Source organism: Pantherophis guttatus, chromosome 3 (genome assembly GCF_059756535.1).
Source record: "Pantherophis guttatus breed Tessera chromosome 3, ASM5975653v1, whole genome shotgun sequence".
NCBI lineage: Eukaryota > Metazoa > Chordata > Lepidosauria > Squamata > Colubridae > Pantherophis > Pantherophis guttatus.
The window spans coordinates 179,184,975-179,208,648 of record NC_142065.1 but is presented as its reverse complement, the minus strand read 5'-3'; the positions used below and the strand labels follow the sequence as shown (position 1 = coordinate 179,208,648).

General features: G+C 38.4%; 1 protein-coding gene across 7 annotated transcripts in view; it reads right to left on the bottom strand.

Moving 5' to 3' along the window:
* Window positions 1–23,674, bottom strand: part of SULF1 (sulfatase 1) — a 102,414-nt gene that overhangs the window by 39,198 nt on the left and 39,542 nt on the right. For all 7 annotated transcript variants that reach the window (XM_087890663.1, XM_034429936.3, XM_034429939.3 and 4 more), the window contains exons 5-8: window positions 17,049–17,285; window positions 12,816–13,055; window positions 5,077–5,228; window positions 3,389–3,558 (exon numbers count right to left, since the gene is read on the bottom strand). In XM_087890663.1, the coding sequence (XP_087746789.1) occupies window positions 3,389–3,558; window positions 5,077–5,228; window positions 12,816–13,055; window positions 17,049–17,220 (734 nt within the window). In that variant the 5' untranslated portion in view covers window positions 17,221–17,285. The remainder of the gene's footprint in view (window positions 1–3,388; window positions 3,559–5,076; window positions 5,229–12,815; window positions 13,056–17,048; window positions 17,286–23,674) is intronic.

Below are 23,674 nucleotides of genomic sequence, written 5' to 3'. Positions count from 1 at the left end.
GAACAGGCCAACTGGTCTAAATTACATCTTAATGAAATATTTCCAAGTAAATGCAAGGATACCAAATCTCGTGAGGAAGGGACGATAGAAAATCAAAATATTAATAAAAGTAAAAGAAAAACCAAAACATGGACAAATAGCCAACACAAAATAAAGACAGACACATTAACAAAAAAGGAAGCAAGATATTTACATGACTACCATAGCAAACCAGAAAGAGCTATTAGGAACAACAGAAATCAAATACCAAATAAATACAAAGATTACATAATGCACATGGATGATGAACAAATAACACCTAATACATATGAGGAAGTATTAAAACTACCTCGTGAAGAAAAAGAAAAATGGGAACTAGCTATGAAAAAAGAGATGGAGAGTTTGCAAGGATTAAATGTATTCACACCTGCGATTGCACCCAAGGATAAAACAATTATTGGTACCAGGTGGATTTATAAAATTAAGAATCTAGAAGGAGGCAATACCTTATACAAAGCTAGATTGGTTGCACAAGGTTATGCACAAAAATATCCGGAGGACTATACTGACACATACTCCCCCACAGTAAGGACAGAGAGTGTGAAAACAGCTCTAGTAGTAGCATCCACTCTCAATCTTGATGTATTTCAATATGACATACAGACTGCGTACCTACACGCAAAACTAGATAAGGAAATATACGTAAGAGCACCTCACAGTCAATACACTAATAAAAATGAAATTTGGCTATTGAACAAGAGTTTATACGGGTTAAAGCAATCTGGCAAAAGATGGTACGATTGCTTGGTAAAAGTACTTAAAACCATGGATTTCAACGCTACCACTGCTGATAACTGTTTCTTTGTCAAAAAGAGTGATGATCACGTTGAGTTTGTATTGATTTACGTAGATGATATTTTATATATAGGAAAACACAGAGAGAGAAGAGAAATCTTTGTAAACAAGTTAAATGAACATTTCTCGTTAAAATCTCTAGGTAAAATAAACAAATACCTTGGTGTACAAATTAACAAAACTAGAAGGGGTTTCAAACTTACCCAGAAAGATAAGATTATTGAACTTCTAAACAAATGCAATTTAAACAATGCCAAACCCTGTGACACTCCTATGCAAACTGATTTCCTCAGAAATACTGATGAATCTTCCCCTGAATTCAAGGATAATACATTCTATAGATCAGTCATAGGTTCACTTCTTTATATATCCAATTGGACCAGGCCAGATATTGCATTACCACTCAATTTATTATCAAGGCACGTTAGTAAACCAACAATGTACCACTGGGAAGCTGTCAAAAGAATTTTAAGATACCTGAAAAATACATTAGACTTTTGTCTAGTATTAGAGCCTAGTGATAACAAAGAACCAAGACTTACATGTTACGCAGATGCGGATTGGGCTGGAGATACATCATGCAGAAAAAGTACTTCTGGTTATGTTTTCCTGTTAAATGACTGTCCAGTTTACTGGTACACTGGTAAACAAGAATTGGTAGCCACTTCAACCACAGAAGCGGAATATGTTTGTTTATCCAAAGCTGCAAATAACCTTGTATGGTTTAATGATTTAATTTCAGATGTTTGGAAAAAACCTGCTTTGCCTTTTGTTATGCATGAGGACAATAAAGCGGCCATTGAAATATCTAGGTCCGATGCCATTGGACAAAGATCTAGGCATATAGATATAAAATTTAAGCATGTGAGACAATTGTCCCATGATGGATTTATCAAAGCAGTACATTGCGATACCTCTGAACAATTAGCTGACATATTGACGAAGCCTTTGCCTTCTAAACAGCACAAATACTTAACTTCCAAATTGTATGTCTTATATTGTCCTGAATCTGAATGTAATTGGTGTTGTATAGCGAACCGGCATTTAGAGGGGGATTTGTCAGATGTAAATGCCTTATTCCCTAATGTGTAAATAATGTATATATGGGATATCAGGGGTTAACTTATTCTTTGTTTCTTAATGTATTCATAATTCACCACTCCCACTCTTGGTTCCACCCTTTGTATATATAAGGAGCCACCTTCGCCATTTTTCCTTGCTTCTATCTGTGAATATTCAGTGAATATAGAATGCCTACTATGATTAAAGAGAACTATATTTGAACCTCTAATTCTAATTATTATTATTGAGTCTGATCCTAAAAATATTGCAACAGTGTCTTTTATCCAGATTTACTACTCCGACAAATTTTGGTCTGAATTCATCGCATCAATTAAGATATCAAAGCAAGAGCAGAGGAGTTGTGGGTGGGATGGGATGTGTGTATAGATGTCAAAATATAGCATTTTTTTTATTTATTGTTTTAAAATAGTGACATAAACTGGCTTTTTTTCTTGTGCAACCATTTATCTCAGGCATAGCTTTATACATAAAGCATAACCTGGGGGAATTATGAAATATATTTTCTGAATACGTTTTAGGCTACAAATGTGTCTACCACATTATAAACACATTAGCAAATACATCAAAAGAAAGATCACCGTTATATTAATTCATACCCATTTTGTAGATTCTACTCAGTGGTTTTTAACAGAGAAAGCATGAAAATATGTGATCTGCATCTACCACCATGAATGGGTAAAATCTATTGTACAATACCAAGACTTTACTGTTTCTCTTCCATCAAGCTTTAGTGCAAACTTAATATCAATTGTACAGAAATGAGACAAAATGTTCAGAGAGAAAATTGAAAGAAATCCAAGCAACCCCAAGGAGAAAAAAAGAAAGATGGAAGAAAAAGAAGGTGTTCCAACTGCTTTAGGCATCTATAGTCCAGACACCAAGCCAAATGACAACTCAGTATTTCTCACTGCCAAAGGTGTTTACAAAGCTTTCCTCAAACAAAAAAGTAAATATTATGCTTTTCAAAAAGTAGAAAATATGGGATCCGAATATGGAATATTCTAGAGCAGCGATGGCTAACCTTTTCTGGACTGAGTGCCCAAAGCACGTACGTGGCATGCCTGAACCTCCAAAATGCAATGCACGTGCAGCCCCCACGCATGCGCACGTGCCCCCCCTTTCATGCACCCTGCACCCGCACATGTCCCACCCCTGCAGATGTGCAACAGAGACCTAAAGACCAGCTGGCCAGCAGGAGGCACGTGCACATGTGCAGCGGAGCTGAACTGGAGCAACGGCTAGCGTGCCATCAGAGAGGACACTGTGTGCCACCTCTGGCACGCGTGCCATAGGTTTGCCATCACGGTTCTAGAGTATTTCATTGAACCTCAAAGAACTGAAGCAGGGCAAGGAGGTAACTGGCTGAGGCTATGCAGGACATCATCTTTCCATTTCATTACACACCTGAAAAGGGCAGTCAGCAATGAAGTGGCAAACCCCCAGCATTTTCACAGTATAAAGTTTCACTTACATGTGCTGAGAAGCGTTTGCATACAGCTCAGAGAATTGTGGTGCAGAGTCTTCTGGGCCATGGGGAGCTGCATGGCTGATCACCATCATTATAGGTCTATGGGGATATGTCCTCTTAGACATTTTGAAATAATTGATACTGTCGTTAGTGATTAAATCTGTAAAATAGTCCTGAAACAAACATTCAACATAAGTGACAATTTGCCAACTGCATCCAATATCACAAGGTCATATTATAGTGGCTTAGTCCAATAGGCTTTTAAAGGATATCTAGTTTTAGAGGCTGGGCACAGTTCCCAGATCAAATATATGCAGATGAATGGCTGCATTCCAATAAGCTTATCTGTGTAGGTAAGGAGGAATAACATCTTTTAAGTAGAAGACAAAGACTTAGAAACATTTAAATCACACCCAAGCTCAGACACTATAGCCCCTTGTCTATAATTGAAATTAAAAACGAATATTTGCATTTCTAAAGAAGTCAGCTTATTTTAGAACAGCACAGCTACTAATGTCAAAATCCAATCATACCAACTAAGCACTTAACCTATAGCCAATAGTAATAAAATGAAAAATCACACACACACACACACACACACACACACACACACAGAAAGGAAAAGGACTTTTTTTTAAAGTTAGGAACTAAACTATCTGCCATCTCTAGGTTTGCAGAGTTTTTGATCAAATAACTGGCATGTACTTCAGTGAGGAGTTTCAAGGTAACATGAACATACAATTTCAACCATTTCCAGACAAGACTAATCAATCAGATGATGTGGACTCAGGGTCATGAACAGCTGCAAAAGCAACAGTGAAAAGAAGTGCAGGATTTTTTTCACATAACACTATTAGGGAAGCCCAAACAGCTGTGAACACTTTGTCCTCATTCCAGGATGGTTTCTCAGACTTCTAACGCCAAAAGTACTTTGCAGATACATGTGAAAAAGTATGAAAGAAAGTATGTCATAATTCTAGAGTAAGAAGTCAACTTAAATGTTGTAAAAGAAAACCATAATTTATTTCTTTATATTTCTTTTTCTCTGAGCTTTTGGCTTTGTTCTTTATATTTTTAAAAAATTCTCACCTGACTTATTAGTTTCAGTTAGTTTTTATCCTACTTGTTTAAAAATTTAATAAAGTTATAAAAATCAGTATGAAAGATAAATTTCACTGATTTTCAGATATGTTTTTCCATTAAGCCACTCACACTAGCACTTCTCTCAAGAGTGAAAGACTTACTGGGGAAAAGGTATTTTCTGAAGGAGGAAGGTTTTTTTCCAAATTTCAAATGCCAAAATATTACAAGTAACATAGAGTCATAGACAGTACTGGAAATGAGAATCTTTTGCAAATTATATCTCTCCCAAAAGATAAAAAGATAATTGCTTTTTATGGGAAACAAATGTGCTGTGTAATTTTTGTTGTGTGTGTCTGCATGTTTGTTTGTTGCCACAGTCAAGTTTCCAGGATTCAGTACCTTTCATTATTTCTTCTTCATAACCAGAAATCCATAGTGTTAACTGACCTTCTATGAAGATTATGTGAAAAAAATTCTGACCGTGCAGTAAGAAAAAAAAAATTAAGACTATTATTTCAATGAAGTAATTTTAAAATATCATTTCTTCTATCAAGAATAGGTTTTACCTACAGTATGTGCATAATAAGATAAATGAGATTATTCCTTACCTTTGAATATTCAAATCCATGCTTCTCTTTAAGGCCATTGCGACAAACAGTGTAATTATAGAAACGAGAATTTTTTATTAATCCAACCCACTCTCGCCAGCCAGGGGGGATATAGCTGCCATTGTATTCATTGAGGTATTTTCCAAAAAAAGCTGTGAGAGGAAAAGAAGCCACATTCATTGGCACTTGCTGAACAGTGGTGTTTTATGAATAAAGAAGTTGGTTACAGCAAGGGTTGGCAACATAAGGACCCACATTTGTGTGTAACCCAGGGGTGAAATGCTACCAGTTCGGACCGGTTCAACTGAACCGGTAGCGATGGTGGTGGGTGGTTCAGTAGCAGTGGCAGCACAAGGCTCTGCCCACCCACATGGTTATTACTTCCTGGTTTTAACCAGGAAGTAATCTGTTTTTTACCCTCTGGGCATGCGCAGAAGGGTTTGTGCATGTGCAGAGAGTCCAAGTGTGCACATGAAACGCGCACGCACAAACTTCTGAACCGGTAGGGAAGATAAGTAGATTTCACCCCTGGTGCAACCCTCAATTTTGTGGCAATTGGAGCGTTTTCTATCTACAAAACCAAGAATTGAGGGCACATTCTTCATCATTTTGAAGCGGATGATACACAAATATGGATAAATAAAGAAAATAGCAAATCAACAAATGTGGGTTCTTTAACCCTTTCCCTTTCTCCATAATGAGCCCATCCCAGTCCTTGGTTCTTGGGGAAAAAAAGCTAATCTTACACTAAAGATAATTCTTGCTACCTATTCAGTGCGACAAGGAGTGGGAATGGTGAATGCATGCTTGAGAGAGGAGGTGGTTCTGCCAGGTTTTTAAAAAAGTGTGGTCAATCCTGTGCTGTAGCCCCTGTCCTTTTGAACAGGGGTCTCCAACCTTGGCAACTTTAAGACTTGTGGACTTCAACTCCCAGAATTCCTCAGCCAGCAAAGCTGAAGTCCACAAGTCTTAAAGTTGCCAAGGTTGGAGACTCTTGCTCTTGAATATTCTCCCTTCAGATATCAGAATGACCTGTGCCCTGTTGGCCTTTCACAAGGCTGTGAAGACTGGGTTGGGTGCTAAGGGACCCATTTTCTGTCTGTATTAATGTCCATAGTAACAGTTTTATTTGGTCCCATATTTTGTATTGTTTCATGATGTGTGCCACCCAGACTCATTTGTTGAGCTAGGCTGATACAGAAATAAAACAAAACTAATAAATTTCAGGACAGTACTATATTGTACTGTCAAAATAAGAATTAGAAGGATGTTTTGAAAAAAACATTAGAAGCTAAATAATTAAAATAGATTTGAAACTATCTTAGTCACTGTATATAATGGCAATAGTTGCAATAAAAATGTAATATCAATTAATCTGTGATTTATAATATCACAGAGAGTTAAATGCTCTACAGATGTGTTGACTTTTAATCCTCATAATCCTCATACAAAACCAAGAAAAACACTCCAGATGGCTGCTCACATCTTTGCACTATTTAAAATGCCCCTGGCCAATGAATGTATTTAAAAACAGAGGCAAAGAAAATTAGGAATTAATTTATGTATAATTAATAAGCATACAAATACAGCTGAATTAATAAAGTCTCATTAAAAAGCAATATCACTGCCCATCTTTTCATTATTGTAACTAATGGTGCCCACAGGAAGAATTTTAATTTGTAAATTCTAATGAGATAGAAAAACAGTCGGTACACAGAGGAAATGGTGAGCAAAAAACCTCCACATTTTCATCTTTTTCTGCCTTAGGATGCTAACATGTTATAGTTGTTTTCATGCTATGATTCAAGCAGTCAATAACCTCCCAGTATCATTCTGGTTTTTGTAGACACATCCTCTGAATCTGAGAATGTGACCAATTTTCGCGTAAATTCTATTCATCTATCCTCAACCTCGTGCTCACCTGATACCTGAGACTTCAATGTGTATTACCCTGTTGAAAGATTATGCTGATCTGGCAGATGCTAGAGGGCACCATATTGACTAACACCATTTTAATGACAATACTCCAAATATTTTTAAGTCTCTCTTTTTTTTTCCAGAGGTAACACAATATCTTCAAACCAGGGCTTGCTAAAATTCAGGCATTGGTGAATTAACTAAGAAAAATGTTTTTCTGGATCTGCCTTGTCCAGTGAAGTGAAGTGCCTTATGAATATCTGAACATCCAAACATCAAAAGACGTGTATGCGTGAAAGTAAAAGTCTCCAGTATTTAAATTAACGTGGCAAACAATCAAGGATATGTAAGAATATGTCTATAATTGATGGAGGTGATTAATGGCAGTTGTAGTCACAAACCTGATGATAGCAATGATGATAGCAAAATGCAAAAATGCATCAAGGTAACAACAGGCAGACTTCTCTGTTTGGTTGGTGGAATGGTAATATGGATCTTAGACCCAATGCATGGGTCTATCAAAAATTCTTAAGATGGAAGGTTCTGAAGAACCTTTAATGTCTTGAAGGGATATACATACATACATACATACATACATACATACATACATACATACATACACACACACACACACACACACACACACATAGTTCAAAACCTTTGATTTATACATGTGCTATCTATTTCTACTGCTTTTTTGTTGGTTGCTTTATAATTTTATCCGCAGTTTAAACTGGGTAGCTGCTTATTGCTAAATAACTGGAACTGTATCTGGATACTTTATTGTAATAATTGTAACCTGCTGAGAATTTCTTGACTATGGTGGGCCTAAACCAATGAACAAATATTTGGACTTCTGAAACAAGACACCCAACCTTGTCTTGAGAGGGAAGTTCCTTTGAAGTTGGATGGAAAAAAAGAATAGTAATTCCCATTACTGCCTTTGGTTTAGCTTACAAGCTGTCTGGAGGTATTCCAAGCCATAGTGGCTTGTCCTTACCTCCACAGAATGTTGAGCCCTTCCAAACAAGTCTCAAAGGCCAGGTTCCAAAGGCCATCTTAATGGGCAAAAACTCCTTAACCCAAATAATGTAAGACTTTTCTCCAGAATGGAGTAGAGGTAATTGACGCAAAGTCTCGAAATGTTTGGAGTTTGTAAGAGAATGCCTTTGAACAATTTTAATACCTGAGGAGTTGCCAAACCAGAAAGGTTTCTATCTTTATTAGATCCATCTGAAGTCTTTCTAGTGAAATGTGAAGGCATAGAAAGTCAATAGTGGCTACTTGAATTTAAGTTTTTTAATTTGATCTATAGATAATGCTCCTGAACCCACTGTAAACTGCCTCAACATGACATGTGTATATCTCAAGGGAGAGAAAATAAATTAGAGTGTAATCCAAATAAATAGTATCAAATTGTTCCATGAAATCCCACAAAATATCATGCCTTAGAGCAGAGGTGGGCAACTGTGGCCCTTTTACAACCTGTGGACTTGGCTTGGCTGTCTCAGGAATTCTAGGAGTTGAAGTCTACAGATTGTAAAAGGGCCACAGTTGCCCACCCCTGCCTTAGATGATTAAAGACAGAAGGGATATTGAAAAACCTGAAAGCTATTATGTATTTTCAAAATAACTATACAGAGTACAAAAGGAAGTTTTCTTTCAAAGGCTATTCTAGATACTTCTGCATAGCATGGTATCCTTCTGCCAAAGTGAGAGTGGCCTGCCATGCATTTTCTGTCTATGGGAAAAGCATTTGTATGGCAGAAAATGGTTCTGGCGATGTCACTCCCTGTGAAGGAAGCATAAGGAATACCCCTGTCATTGTCCATTACTGCCTCCTTCTCTTTGGAGTTCAGCTCATCACTGGCTAACCAAGTGATGCTGACAAGGTCTTATTCCAGTGGCCTAAAAGCTACTGGGATCCTGGATGGAATCCCTATTATGGATAGATTGGGGGTCTCCACGTTGTTGGACCCATGTCCATCCTGGCTTGTTGCGGCAACCAGAGAGGTGACCGGTGACTGGGTCTGGGCGATTGTCGATGATTCATTGAGGGACGGGGTCTTCCCTGCCACCCTTAAGGAGGCGGTGGTTCGACCCCTTCTCAAGAAGCCAGCCCTGGATCCGGCCATTTTGAACAACTTCTGTCCCATCTCCAACCTTCGCTGTTGAGTCCGTGGTGGCACACCAACTCCCATAATTCCTGGAGGAAATGGATTATCTAGACCCATACCAATCGGGTTTCAGGCGCGGACACAGCACGAAACGGCATTGATTGCTCTGGTGAATGATATCTGGCGGGCCCGGGATGGGGGTTATTCCTCCATCCTGGTCCTACTTGACCTCTCAGAGGCTTTTGATACCATCGACCATGGTATCCTTCTGCGGTGACTTGGGGGGTTGGGGGAAGAGTGCACCGTTTTACAGTGGTTCTCCTCCTACCTCTCGGTCACACGCAGTTTGTCTGGGCGGGGGACAGAGATCCTCCCCGAGGTCTCTCATTTGCTTTTGTCATTTGATGGACTCATGGAATGGACCTTCTCTGCCATTGTGCCTAGCTCTGAAAATGTACTCCCAGATGATCAAATAACCATCACCTCGCTCCTTTTATATGAATCCTTAAAATCTGAGTCTTTTCCCACATTTTGCCTTAGGATTGGTAGTTGGCTCCTTGAGAATGTGACTGTGATAGAACAGGGGTCTCAAACTCAAATGAATAAGTCAGGTCACATTACTTTCAATGTGCTAACTGGTGGGCTGTCTGCAAAAAATGCAAGTACTATTAAAACGAATTGAAACTTATTTTTTGATTTAAAACCTGTTGGTTAACATGTTTATACAACATGTTCCTACTGTAACAGGAACCCACATTTCCATTTGTCCACTGACTATATAACCTATCAGCCAAACCAGACACATTTGAGAGTGATGGGGCACTAAAATAATAAAATCGTGCAAAACTATATGATTTTTTAAAAAGCATTTATTATTCCCATTTCCCTTCCTTTCTATATCAGCAGCACCCCCTGGCAGTTTGATTCTTTATGCCATTAGCAGGCAAACTAGCTGGCTCAGATAAGGCAGGGGCACATAAACTGGCACTGATTCCTGCTATTACTTCCTCCTTGTGAGCTCCCACCTTCTCCCCAAAGCACTATGTTCTCCTCTCTTGTTTTCCTTCTGCCCTGGTAGCACCAGTTTCTGCAGAATTGGCTTTTCCCCTATGGTGCCTTGCAAGCCATTTAGTGCAATAAATGCACTTAGCACTGCACACTGGCACTATGGGAGAACAGCTTATTCTGTAAGGAAGAAGACAGTGGGGTACATTTTGCCTAAGACTTGAAAATCTAGGACAAATTTAAATTAGGAATGTACAGTCACCCTATTGATAAGTTGCTGCTTGGCATGGCCAAATATGTACAGGAGAGAAGCTAAGACAGCAGCTCCTGAGAGGTAACCACTAAGGGCTGCACATGGCCCATGAGCTGCAGGTTTGAGACCTCTGGAATAGAAGACTATGTCGTTTTCCTTCTCATTTAATTATTGTCTTTTACCGATTTCCTTGTTTTCTTTCCTGTTTTTATTCTTGTACACCATATGGAGTCACCTGTAGTCTGATCATCTTATAAATATGCTAAATAAATCAATAAATAGTGATAAGGTACTACGCTGTGGATGGCTGCTTAACGCAGGCCAAGTCGTCAAGAATTTGGTCTCCAGGTCTTTATGGAATGGATCCGTTCATTCTGCTCCAAGTCTTGTCAAAAGCAGGAAGTTATTTAAAGGTTCTGCCACTAGGTGGTGTCCTTGTTGCAGCGTTCTGATCTGGTGATTGGCAGATTTAATGGGGTGCTCAAGTATAAGGCAATAGAATTGCACATTTGGCCACTGCTCCTACTACTTTCTGTCTACTTCGTTAGATAATCTTCAGGGTGTTGCAAATGTTGGAAACTAGTTGTGACATCCCTCAAATTTTTCAAGTATGGCTACTGAACATTTGTATCATGGAGGGATTGAAGCCGTCAACAGGTTCAGCTGCCATGGCAAAGCATCAATCAGAGCAATTAGCTGGAACAGCTGGGCTCTCAACTGAACATACTCTATTTCAGCAGAAAAAGCTGAAAGGAAGGGGGCCTTTAAGGACTGGCAACAAATTCTTCTGTTCAAGGTAGAGCTGAGAGCAGGTGGGAGTAAATTAGCATCTAGGTTTTAAGTACTTCAATTACTTTAGCCATAAATCAGTTCAATGCATAAATAGAGATAACACACAAGCTGATGGTTGTAAATCAAACTGAGCCTTACACACAATGGGAGGCTCATTGACAGAATCTTGCCTATGGATTAGAGTCTCTCTGTGGAAGTAATGGGGGGGAGATAAAACCTGAATTATTTAGACAGAAGTCCAGAGCCAGTGGAGTCCAAAAACCAATGTCAGCCCATCGAGGTCAGGAAATGGATGTCACAAGAAATGTACTTTAATGCAGTTAAGCTTTTGGAACAGATCTTGAAAGCCTGCCAAAATCCCTCTTTACTTCAGCTTGTATCTAACACAGTCAAGGCAGAGTTGTTTTGAATTTATTTCTACACTTTCTATTTTTCCAAGACTCAGATATCTTTTCTGTAACAGCCTAGAAATCTCCTCCCCTGTCTTTGAGTCAAAGCCACATTCCTTCACAACTGAAAACTGGATATCAATCCACAGGGCAAAAAACTAGGAGGAACTAGGAACTTGAAGCCAAAGAAATTCAGATTAGGAAAGCAGGAGTTGCTTCCAATAAAGGAGGTTAGAGAATGTTTTCTATAGGAAGAGTCAGCAACCTTAATTAAGTTGACATCCTTTCCTCTTTCAGGGTGACACAGATATCTACTGCTCAGCTGTTTTTAACTGTCACCTTGTTATAGGACTTAATATTCAACCAAAATCAGGATCCAACTCTTTAATACCAGAGTCAGTACCCTATATGTGCCAGGAACAGTCTCATTTGGCTGAAAACCCCAGATAAATGCTGGCAGCCCAATAGATTCTCTTCTCCACTTCCTTCATAACAAGATGAGGGCCTGGTATCCAGTGGTGCATTGCTCCTGGTTCAGTCTGGTTCTATAGAACCGGTAGTAAAACCGGCGGGAGGCTCACATCACCCACATCATCATGGGTGATCTGCGCGTGCGCAGAAGCGCGCGGGGTCCCGTTGCGAACCAGTAGTAAAGGTAAGTAGAACCCACCCCTACTGGTATCTATCTGCAGTTTGCATTTTCAAAAAATATTCTATTTGTTTCAATTTAAATTTTAGGACAATGCAAAGGACAGATAATTGGTTCTATGATCTGGAATACAAGGATTAAAAGGCAGGCTCCTTATTAAGAAAAAAAAATCCTGTATTTTTACTTGAAGACCTTCAAATTAATATGGGTCCAGGTTGACTCTCTAAACCACGGGTGTCAAACTGGCCATGTCATGTTGCCATCACGTGATGTTTCACCATGTTTTTTCCATTTACAGAGCTGGAATGGGTGTGGCCTGTGTGTGATGCATCAGGCCCATGGGCTGCCAGTTTGACACCCCTGCTCTAAACTCTGCTACCACAACTTCCCTCTATCTACTAAAGCTACTACACTTTAATAAGTTTAGTAATTGGTCTTTTATACAGCTTTCTGCTGATTTCCTACCCACAAATTAACAAGACACAGTACCATTAAGCTTTGCAAAATTGCTGCATCAATGTTCCAAAAATAATTCTGTTATTAACAGCATTAACAGATTGAAAACAAGCAACTTTTTAAAAATCAAAATGAAAAGAGTGTGAAAACTAATTCCTTACCAGTTCTATATCCAGTATTGTTGAGATACACAGCAAAGGTGCGTGGCTCATGTGTTGCTTGCCAGGACGGAGAAGAGCAGTTCTCATTGTTAGTATAAACATTGTGATTGTGAACATATTTTCCTGTCAACATCGAGGACCGAGATGGACAGCACATTGGAGTGGTTACAAATGCATTAACAAAACTGGCACCTCCATTCTCCATTATCTTCCTGGTTTTATTCATCACTTGCAAGGACCCTAAACATCAAAAGCAAACACATAATTAACTCACATACGGCACACATTTAAAGCAGGGGTGAAATCTAACAGGTTCTGGAGAACTGGTAGCAAAAATTTTGAGCATTCGGAGAACTGATAGCGGAAATTTTGAATAGTTCGGAGAACTGGCAAATACCACCTCTGGCTGGCCCCAGACTGGGGTGGGAATGGAAATTTTGCAATATCCTTCCCCTGGAGTCAGGTGGGAATGGAGATTTTGCAGTATCCTTCCCCTGTCACGCCTACCAAGCCACGCCCACCAAGCCACACCACGTTCACCAGGCCATACCCACAGAACCGGTAGTAAAAAAAATTGGATTTCACCACTGATTCAAAGTTTATATAAACTATGATCTTGCTCCCTGATATTGCTAAATACAATTTTCAGTGTTACATCTTAATTTATCCCAAGAAATTTCCATTTATTAAAGTATTTCTTGTATATACACTATTGTTTACAATGAGTGTGATTTAATTACTTGATTGTACATTTCTTAAGTTTTTTTCTCACAGTAATATAAATCTCATAAAGCAAAACATTTTTAGATTCCAGAAAGATTAAGAAATTTGAAAAGATATTTCTGTCTGGAATTAAACTGAAACAGTGCATTTGCAATAGGAAGGCTTTTGCCCCCAAAACCTGAGCTTTATCGAGAAGAAAAGAAGAATCTGATGGGAAAAAAATGGAATGAGCAATGGGCACAAATGAATATAGATGTGGCTGTCTGAATAGGAGTGGGAAACAGCTGTTACTCATGTTTTTTTGACCTGATGAGTTTAAGCCTTTTATAATACCTAAGAAGAATTCCTCTTTTCCCTCCCCTTTCATCCCTATGGCTAACTTAACAGGAGTTGAGTTACTTGGCTACCATCTAAGTGTTTGTCCAGATATTGGATAATATTGTCAGATACTAATCTCTGGCAAATCTGTGGCAAATAAAGCTATGGCAAATCTAGACAGCATACTAAAAAGCAGAGACATCACCCTGCCAACAAAAGTGCGTACAGTCAAAGGCTATGGTTTTCCCAGTTTCCCATTTATGGCTGTGAAAGTTGAACCATAAGGAAGGCTGAGCGCCGAAGAATCGAGACCTTTGAACTATGGTGCTGGAGAAGACCCCTGTGAGTCCCTTAGACTGCAAGGCGAAATAACCGATCAGTCCTGGAGGAGATCAACCCTGACTACGCTTTAGAAGGCCAGATCCTGAAGATGAAACTCAAATACTTTGGCCATCTAATGAGAAGGAAGGACTCACTGGAGAAGAGCCTAATGCTGGGAACAATTGAGGGCAAACGACGAAGGGGACGACAGAGAATAAAGTGGCTGGATGGAGTCACTTAAATGGACTCCGGGAGATGGTAGAGGACAAGAAGGCCTGATGGGGTCGCGATGGGTTGGACACAACTTCGGACTAACAACAACAACAATTGATCTCTCTCGCACCCACAAACATACATAATATCCTTGGGTGGAAGATAAATATCCTGGATTGGTTTCAACTGGAGTTGGAAACTTTAGGTTGATAATGTGGGTATTGCACATAATTTTTGTCTGTTTCATAATCTTTGTTTGCTTATTTTCTGTAGGAATGTTCAACTCAAGTGTTTTCTTTTCAATAAACACTACATTCTTTTTTAAAGTTCAGTAATGATAAATATGCCATCAGTTTTTAACTGAACAAGGAACAATTTAAGCTTTTAAAAAATGTCTTCGAGCACTACAAACTTCCATTCTTAACATTTAATTTCACAGGGAAAACTATATTCCATACTGTAGAAGCTATATTGTCACATTTTATTGCTTTGAGGTAATAGCAAAGTATTAGGTTTAAGCCCAGGAGCCTTGTAATTAGTCGCTATTTACATATAAACCAAGTGCTATTAAAAACATGCAGTTAATTTTTAAACAAATGCACAACCGAATGGCAATCCCTCAGGGCCATACTTTACATATCAACACTGTTCAAAGGGATTTCTTTCATTTAAATTCTGTGTTCAGAATTTGAACCTTTTTGGTATTGGCCTATGATATACACAATTGCATAGAAGTCCCAGTTGCACTATTCCTAAGTAAATATAATCCACTTCCCAAAATAAATTAGTATTTTATTCTTGATCTCAGTTCAAGAGACACAAATTATTAATCTGTAATCAAGGATTTCAGAGTAATTTTGAATCTATCTATCTATCTATCTATCTATCTATCTATCTATCTATCTATCTATCTATCTTTCTCATCTATCCATCCTACCTAATACTCCTGCCTCCTATTTTCTCCATAACAGCACTATGAGATTGTTTGACCTGACAGAAAGTAGCTGGTCCATTATATCCATTTATGTCAGCCCTTGTGGTTCTTGTGAACCAAAGTACTTTGGTTCATCTCTTGAGGACCATCGTCATGAGCTAGCAAAAAAGATGAAACGAAAAAGCTCAATTCCTTGTAGATGTAGTGAAGAATAAACAGTTAAAAATGATTCAGACAAATGCTATAGATTCAGAGATGAGCAAAATGGATAATTAGAGACTAGATCAAGACATAAAAAAAGAGTGCAAAAATGGGAAAGTTTAACTTTAACAGAAGAAGACTAAGGAAGGATAATACTTTCCAAGTACCTGAAAAAGTGCCATACACAAAAAGATCAAGGCACATTCTTGTTCCCATTGTTTGAGGGGCAGGACATGAAGTAATGGCAACATCTGATTGACTTTGGCTGATCTCAAAAAGATAAGCAAGGTTTTGACATGTTTGACATTTGGTTGAGCTGCAGGCCATATTGGAAAATTGAAAGCAAAATCACTTCTCTATTATTGTCAATAGATTTCATGGAAGAACCCATGAAATCCCTGACTGTTAAGCTCAACTCAAAGCATAATTTACTTATTCACCATTTGCTTACTTTCCAGAAAATGTTGATTCCCAGAGGGCTAATTGACCCCACAGGTGGAATACTTTATCAATGCCAGATTACCTTGGGATCTATATTGTCCAAAATGAGTCTGACTCTACTCTTAGATCACTGAGTCACATTCTGCTCTATGAGTGATTCTCCTGCAAAATCTGTCCCAGTTGTGACCCCAATTCATGGAATACACTGACCTTAGAGATATGCTTGGCTCCTTCATTCCAGACTTTTAGGAAGATAGCAATAGCACTTAGATTTATATACCGCTTCACAGTGCTTTACAGCCCTGCATACAACGGTTTACAGAGTCAGCATATTGTCGCCAACAATCTGGGTTCTCATTTTACCCACCTCGGAAGAATGGATGGGGAAGTCAACCTTGAGCCTGGTGAGATTTGAACTGCCAAATTGCAGCACCTGGCAGTCATTCTTAAGATTCTTAAAACCTTCTATTTCAAACAGTTTTTGGTGCTCTTGTGGGCCTCACTGGCCTTTTGATTGCTTTATATTAATTGACAGATTGAATTTTGAGACTTCTTCCTGAGATACTTATATAGCTAGAGTGAAATTGGGCCATACAGACAGTGCATAGTAAATATTAATAAATATATAAAAATAATCAGCTTTTAATTGTATACACAGATAAAATAGAAGTATAACTGCATCCAAGAGATTGTGTTTTCAGTGTTCCAGATATTTAATGTTTTACACACATTCATGAATGGCCATTATTAGAAAATTAACAGCTGTTGACAGGAAACTTCCTCTTTTCCTTTGCCACCCAGTCTTAAACAATTCTTCATTTAATCAGAGGTAGCTGAACATTATCTCAATTCTGCAGTTAAATAGGAATAAGATATATCACGTTGAAGCAAAAAACCCCAGATCATTTTGTTTCCTGGGAATGGGTTGTCCAAATCTGTCAAACAGTTACAATAATGGACAGGAAACGCTGCTATATAGAAGGATTATTTACAGAGCAGAAAGTGATTTTCAAAAGAACAAAACAAAGCCAAAGAAAATGGTGATGGTGGTAAAAAGACGCTGCAATTCAAAACAGACTTACCAAGCTCCACATCCTGGTCATCTGTAAGCACAAGTATAATATTTGGCCTAATATTTTTTCGTTCATGCTGCACCCGACCTCTGAACCTTGGGGATTTGACAGGGGTACCAAAGCTCCTTAGTAATTCAGTGCCAAGCACAGTGCACATAAAAGCAATGTAATAATGATTCATTGTTATCAGTCCAAGGCCACCGTTAAATTCTTGAGCAAATATTGCTTTTCTTTAGTTGTCAGATTCTGTACAATAAAAAAGGGAAATGGAGAAATCAATTCAATCGAAAACATAACTTTTAGACAAAGCAGCCAGAAATCTGCAAGATACACATGAAAAAAAAGTACCAGCTAGTCAAAGTGTTATGTCATTAAACTTCTAAGTCTAGGATAATTTATTTGGGAGGAAACCCTATACAATGAGACTTACAATTGATATAAGAAAAAGATGAATGGATGGAGTGATAGCATCAAAAGCTGGTCTTGAAGCTTCAGATTGGTGTTCAGAACTGAAGCTAATATTCTTCAACAGCAATATGTTTTTCTTTTGCCAAATGTCCATAACTTTAACTGATCTGAATTTCGTGTGTCTGCATGAACAAGTCCATTTTGTTTATGGGAGAAATTTTTTAAAAAAATAAAGCTATTTCCCTCATAAATTTAATAACATCATTTTTAAAAAAAATCCATTGTATTTTCCCAAGGTATTATTTGATAGCAGTCTAAGTATTCTTAAAAATGCCTATAAAGATAAACTCTTAGTTTTCTGTTAAAAAAAATAAATTTCTCATCTAGCATAATGAACTTCTATATTGTACAATAAGCATGCACCCTCATTGGAACGATTCATATTTTCTTAAAGGGAGAAAATGAGGAAAATAAGTGTTTAAATAACTCTCCTGAGTTTTATTACATTTCTTAAAACCTTCCAAAAGGGCAAGTGCTCCTTTGAGTCCCAGGCTGCCCATTCAGCATCCATCCTGTTTTAAGTAAACTCACCTGCGTTTCCCATATCGAAGGAGATGGCTTGGCTGCTGGTCTTGATATGCAGCAGAACATTGATGTGTTCTATGATGAGTTTTATTTTTCAATGTAAACAGTTTGTTCAGATGATCCTACTTACTGCTATGAATGCCTGCATTACTATCCTTCTTTGGTCAGTAATGGGACTTAGTGCATCATCTATTATGCATAGAAGCTCTGAGAAAACCCTTGTCCCCAATTCTCTGCTTCCAGATTCGGCTCACTGAGCCTATCAGAATCATTTCTCAGGAAATGTCAATCAAATAGCATTGCTATTGTGAGCCCTAACGTACTCTCAGGAGTCTCTGTGCTGCAGCAGACCTAAACCCACAACAGAAAATGATTGATTGGCCTTTTAACTAAAAAGGTTAGTTACTAGCATTCTCTGACTTGTTGACAGACACATCACCAGCAGAACTAAACTTGCAACGGGGCTAACTTAATTCCCAGTTTAATTGTCTGTATTTATAAAACAACTGAAGACTCATTGGTCAACAAAGTTAGTAAAATCTGGTCCCATGGGAAAGTTTACTTGAAAAGGATGCAATACTAGATTTAATGAGAATGAGATGCAACTCATTAGACCACTGGTACTCCCACACCTGAGACTTCATATTTAGACATGCAACATTAACCAGCAGGAGATAAATCAGCAGAACTAATTAAATGGAAGCATAGCAGAGCAGAGAAGGGGTGGTGGTGGATGAGGGGAAAATGGCCCCATTGCTCATTGCAAAATACAAAAAACAGATAGGAAGATAGATAGATAGATAGTGATAATGTGTGAGTTTTCTTTGTCCCCCTCTTACTTTTCTTTATTCCAACTTGAAGCTTCATAACATACCCTATAAATGGTGTCATGTATCTCACTCTTCAGGCAGATAATTGCCCCAGGAGACTGTGAACATTTCAAAACAAAACTTCAAGCTCTAAGCAGAGAAATTTTGGCTCCATTGTCTGAACAAACATTCCAATCTCTGATTGACAACTCAGAAACTTGTAAGCAGGATGCTGGAGAATTCAACATTCTGAGTTAAATGCCACTGCTCTGACCAGTGAGGTTTAGATAAGCAGATTGGACACTGGTAATTAGTTTAGGGAGTTCTGGATTTCCCCCTTCTTTCTTAAGAATGTTTTGGGCTCAGGAGAAATAAGATAGACCCAATAAGCATTTTATTATCTAATATTACACTGAGACTACCTAAATTTACAGGGTGGAAAAACCCTAAACAGACATTTCTCCCAAGGTTGTTCTTTAAACAACCTTGTTGATGATGTGTACTTTAGGGCTCACAATAGCAATGCTAAACAATAAATCTTAGACAACTCTTGCCAAAAGGAAGAGCATGTAAGAGTAAAAGAAGCAAATGCTTAACATTTCCTGGATCAATTATTTTGCTTAGAAAAGTTTCAGATCATGTTGTCTCAGCAAAATATATTTTCTAAATACACCGAGCCAGAATTTCCCAGCTTGGTCCTTTCCAGATGTGCTGGGACGCATCTTCCAGAATTTACAGCCAAAATTGGAGGAAGATTATCGTAAGAAAATACTGGGAAAAATCCTAAGGCTTCAGTTTTGTCATGGGATTATTAAGTAGTACGGTGAGGTTCTCTTGCATCCATGTACCTCAGTTGGCTTATCTGCTGCAATATTCTCAACAGCTAGCTCAATGTCTCCAATTTAATTTCCTACAATGTCCTCAAGTTACTTTATTTTAGGGCATTCTAGGAGATCTAAAATATGTCAGACTGAGTCACTCAGTACTGACTGAAGCTTTATATGCCGGGGGGTGGGGGATTAAATAAGACCCAGGTGTTAGCTATGCTCAGTTGTAGCACTGATGCCAGCCAGCAAAGAAACAAATTTTTAATTCCGAACATTTCAAATTAAAGGACTTCTTGCACTTGAGTATACTGAGGACTATCCTAGTAGTTATAAATAAACAGATGACCATTTGCGTATTAGCATCCCTTTTCCAGGAAGAACCATCGTTTTCCAGCATCTAAATTGTAAACAATTCTTCCTTTCTCTGTCTGTAGTTTTGTTGCAAATAAAAGTACTGTTTAGAGGCTGACAACATCATTAGTGCCTAGTAATATTTGTCTTCTCCCATGATATTACTTCAAAGTCTGTAAGAACTTGTTACTTTATCATAGCATAGAATATTATTTATTTAAAAAGATTTATGTAGTCACCCATATTGTAATATAACTCAGAGGAATGGAGAATGTTGTTGAGAAGTGGATGCTTTTGGCTTCTCTCCATATCTTCTATTATTCTCCTTTCTTTTTCTCCCTCTTGTTCCCTATCTGACCTTCCGCGTTGGTTCTGCATCTTCAATTTAGGTTAAAAGCTATGATAATTAGAGGATGAATCATTTTCCGTATTTAGAACAGTGTGACTATTGCAGAAAAAATATCTTTGTGAAAGTACCCAAATGCCATACAAACTGAATCCTATACAAGGTATTTTCTATTGGCATTAATAAAAATACAAATTAGGAGGCATGTTATCAATGGTTAAAAGACTTGGAAAAGATGAAGACTGGAACACAAACCTCACCATATTTATAATGACAGAGAAATGAACTTGTGGAGATATATCTATAGATTCACATTAATTCCAAGTCATGGAATGATTTAATTTTGAATTGTAGCCACATTGTTTATTCATTACACTAGATATTAGTCAAGGAAGCCATACAGTATTACAACTTAAAGCAATGTCTGAACTCAATATCAGGCTTTCCACCACTCATACCTTGATTTCCTTAGCCTTAGCCTATAGTAGTGATAGCTAACCTTTCCAGACTGAGTGCCCAAGGTGCGCACATATGTGCACAAATGCATGCACGCATACCTGAACCCCAAAAATGCATGTGCACCCCCTGCACATGCGTCCCATCCCCCATGCATGCGTGCACACACACCCGTGCATGCACCCTGCCCACGCATAAGCACGCATGCCTCCCACACGTGCCCCACCCTCACGCATGCATGGCAGAGACCCGACGACCAGCTGGCTGGTGGGAGGCACGCCGCATGCACAGTGGAGCTGAACTTGGGTGATGGCTCACGTGCCCACAGAGAGGACGTTGTGTGCCACCTGTGGCATGTGTGCCATAGGTTCACCATCATAGGCCTATAGAATTCATTTTCAGTAGGGTCCCCAAAGATTCAGTATCAACTCCCAAGGTTTGATAAGGTTACTCATTATTGTTACTATTATTATTTGTAACATTATGAAAGTAGCATATATTAAATTATTTTCATATAAGGCAGGGATGTCAAAATTGATCACATCACGTGACATATTGTGACGTTTTTTGCCTTTGTGAAGCCGGGGTGGGCGTGTGATGCATCCAGCCCACAGGCCACCATTTTGACATCCCTGATATAAGTGTTTGGCGATGAATGAACCATATGAAATTTCATGAAGAGCTGGATAAGCTGAAGACTTTGGTAACCCCTGGTTTACATTGTAGATGAGCATCTCTTGCATGATCACACATCCTGAAAAAAATTGGTTTTCTAATGACATGCTTAAACAGGTAGGGCTGTATAGGACATTTTTTTTAAAAAAAAAATTGATTTATATGCTGCCCTTCTCTGGAGGTTCAGGGCGGCTTACAATGCGTTAAGCAATAGCCTTCATACTTTTGTATATTTATACAAAGTCAGCTTATTGCCCCCACAAACTGGGTCCTCAATTTACCTACCTTAGAAAGGATGGAAGGTTGAGTCAACCTTGAGCCTGGTGAGATTCGAACTTACAGTAATTGCAGACAGCTGGTGTTAATCACAATGCTATCAGTCTGCTGAGCCACCAGGCCCTTGGGCAAAGAATGACAAAATAGCCTGCTACATGGATTTGTATATATTCATTTCTCCTATCTGTTGTTATTATTATTTATTTTATTTGTATACCGCCCTTCTCCAACAGGACTCAGGGCTATGAACAGCCATGGTAAAAACACAACATATAAAATTTAAAAACAATTTAAAAAACATTAAATAATTTTGGCCATCAATTTAAAATAACCCAATTAAAACCAATTATAAATTTAAAACCGCAAGGATGGGGTCAGGCCAGCCCGGCTAGATGGAATAGATGTGTTTTCAGGGCCCGACGAAAAGTCTGGAGGTCTGGTATCGTGCATATCTCTGGGGGTAAGTTGTTCCAGAGGGCAGATGCCGCCACAGAGAACGCTCTCCCCCTGGAGGTTGCCAGCCAACATTGTCTGGCCGACGGCACCCTGAAGAGGCCCTCTCTGTGTGAGCGAACTGGCCGGTGGGAGGCTATTGGGGGCAGAAGGCGGTCTCGTAAATGTTCAGAAAAAAGCTACGGTTTCATACAAAAACAAAGAGTTAAATGGCACAACCTACCATGACACATTTTTCCGTTGCATGGGGATTTCTCTATTCAACAACAAGCTCTTAAAAATGTGTCACCTCTTTGCAACCTGTCTCCCACCTCTTGAAGAAAATGAAGTAAAGAACCACTCCTAAAAAATCTAAGGCTTCACAGTGGAAACAAGAATAGAGTATGTGCAAGTGTTCTCAGAGACACTGCAATTTATCTTTGAGAAACAGTCAAAAGCTGGAAAAATTAAAGAGGCCTTTTTCCTTCACACATGGTATATTAACATAAAATATTGTGCGGTGTCCAAGATTCAAGAAAAGACTACAAGTTGTCTTTCTTCCCCAGGGTAAATGAAAACAGATTTAAGTGTACTGAAAAATATGCTACATGGAAATTGTAAAGGTGTTTTTGTAGAGACGAGCAACTGATCTCAGATGGAAAGAATGAGAGTAGTTCCATTTTGAGACCTTTCACTGACAAATATTCCTTTGCCGTACACATACTACATCTCAAAAGATCAGATCTGCAGCAAGTCCTAAGAAATCCAGATATTTGATGTATTTACACAGGTCCACATCCAGACTGAGCCATTTTTGCCCTATAAAACTGAACAATAGAATGAGACTAAGCAGAGTCTATTTTATGAAGACTGGCTTGAGTGAGAACATTAGAGCCTTTAGCTGAATGCTGCCAGCACTGCCCAATACTGTGGTAGTTTTTTTAAAAATGCTTAAAGCAGAACTCTTTTTAGTCCTACCTAAAGATTCCAGAACTTATAATTGGGACTTTTTGCATGCAAACCATGAGATCTTTGATTGAACTATGACCTAATCCTATGAATCATTACAGTTCAAATTGCATTATAAGCTTTTCACCCATAGACGAAAGATCTGGGAAGTACAAATCTGAGAATCATTATGCTATGTCAATAATTTTTGTCCAGGATTTTGTCTCTTTTTTTAAAAAAAACTTTATTGTAATTTCCACAACGTAACCCAATCCACAACAGATAAAGGGTTTGATAACTTTCAGTTTAAAGCACAATGTGAAGAAATTATAACAGACCATTGAAACATCTGTAAAAATCAACTGATCTGATTGGGACTTTGATGCATGATATTGATCTGGAAGCATAATTTATTACATTTATTCACTTTGGAATTTTGTTTTTGAAGAAGTATTGCTTGAATTGAAGCTTTTGTCTTCATTAGTCATTGTAGCAGGTAAGCACCAGGGGTGGGTTCTACTT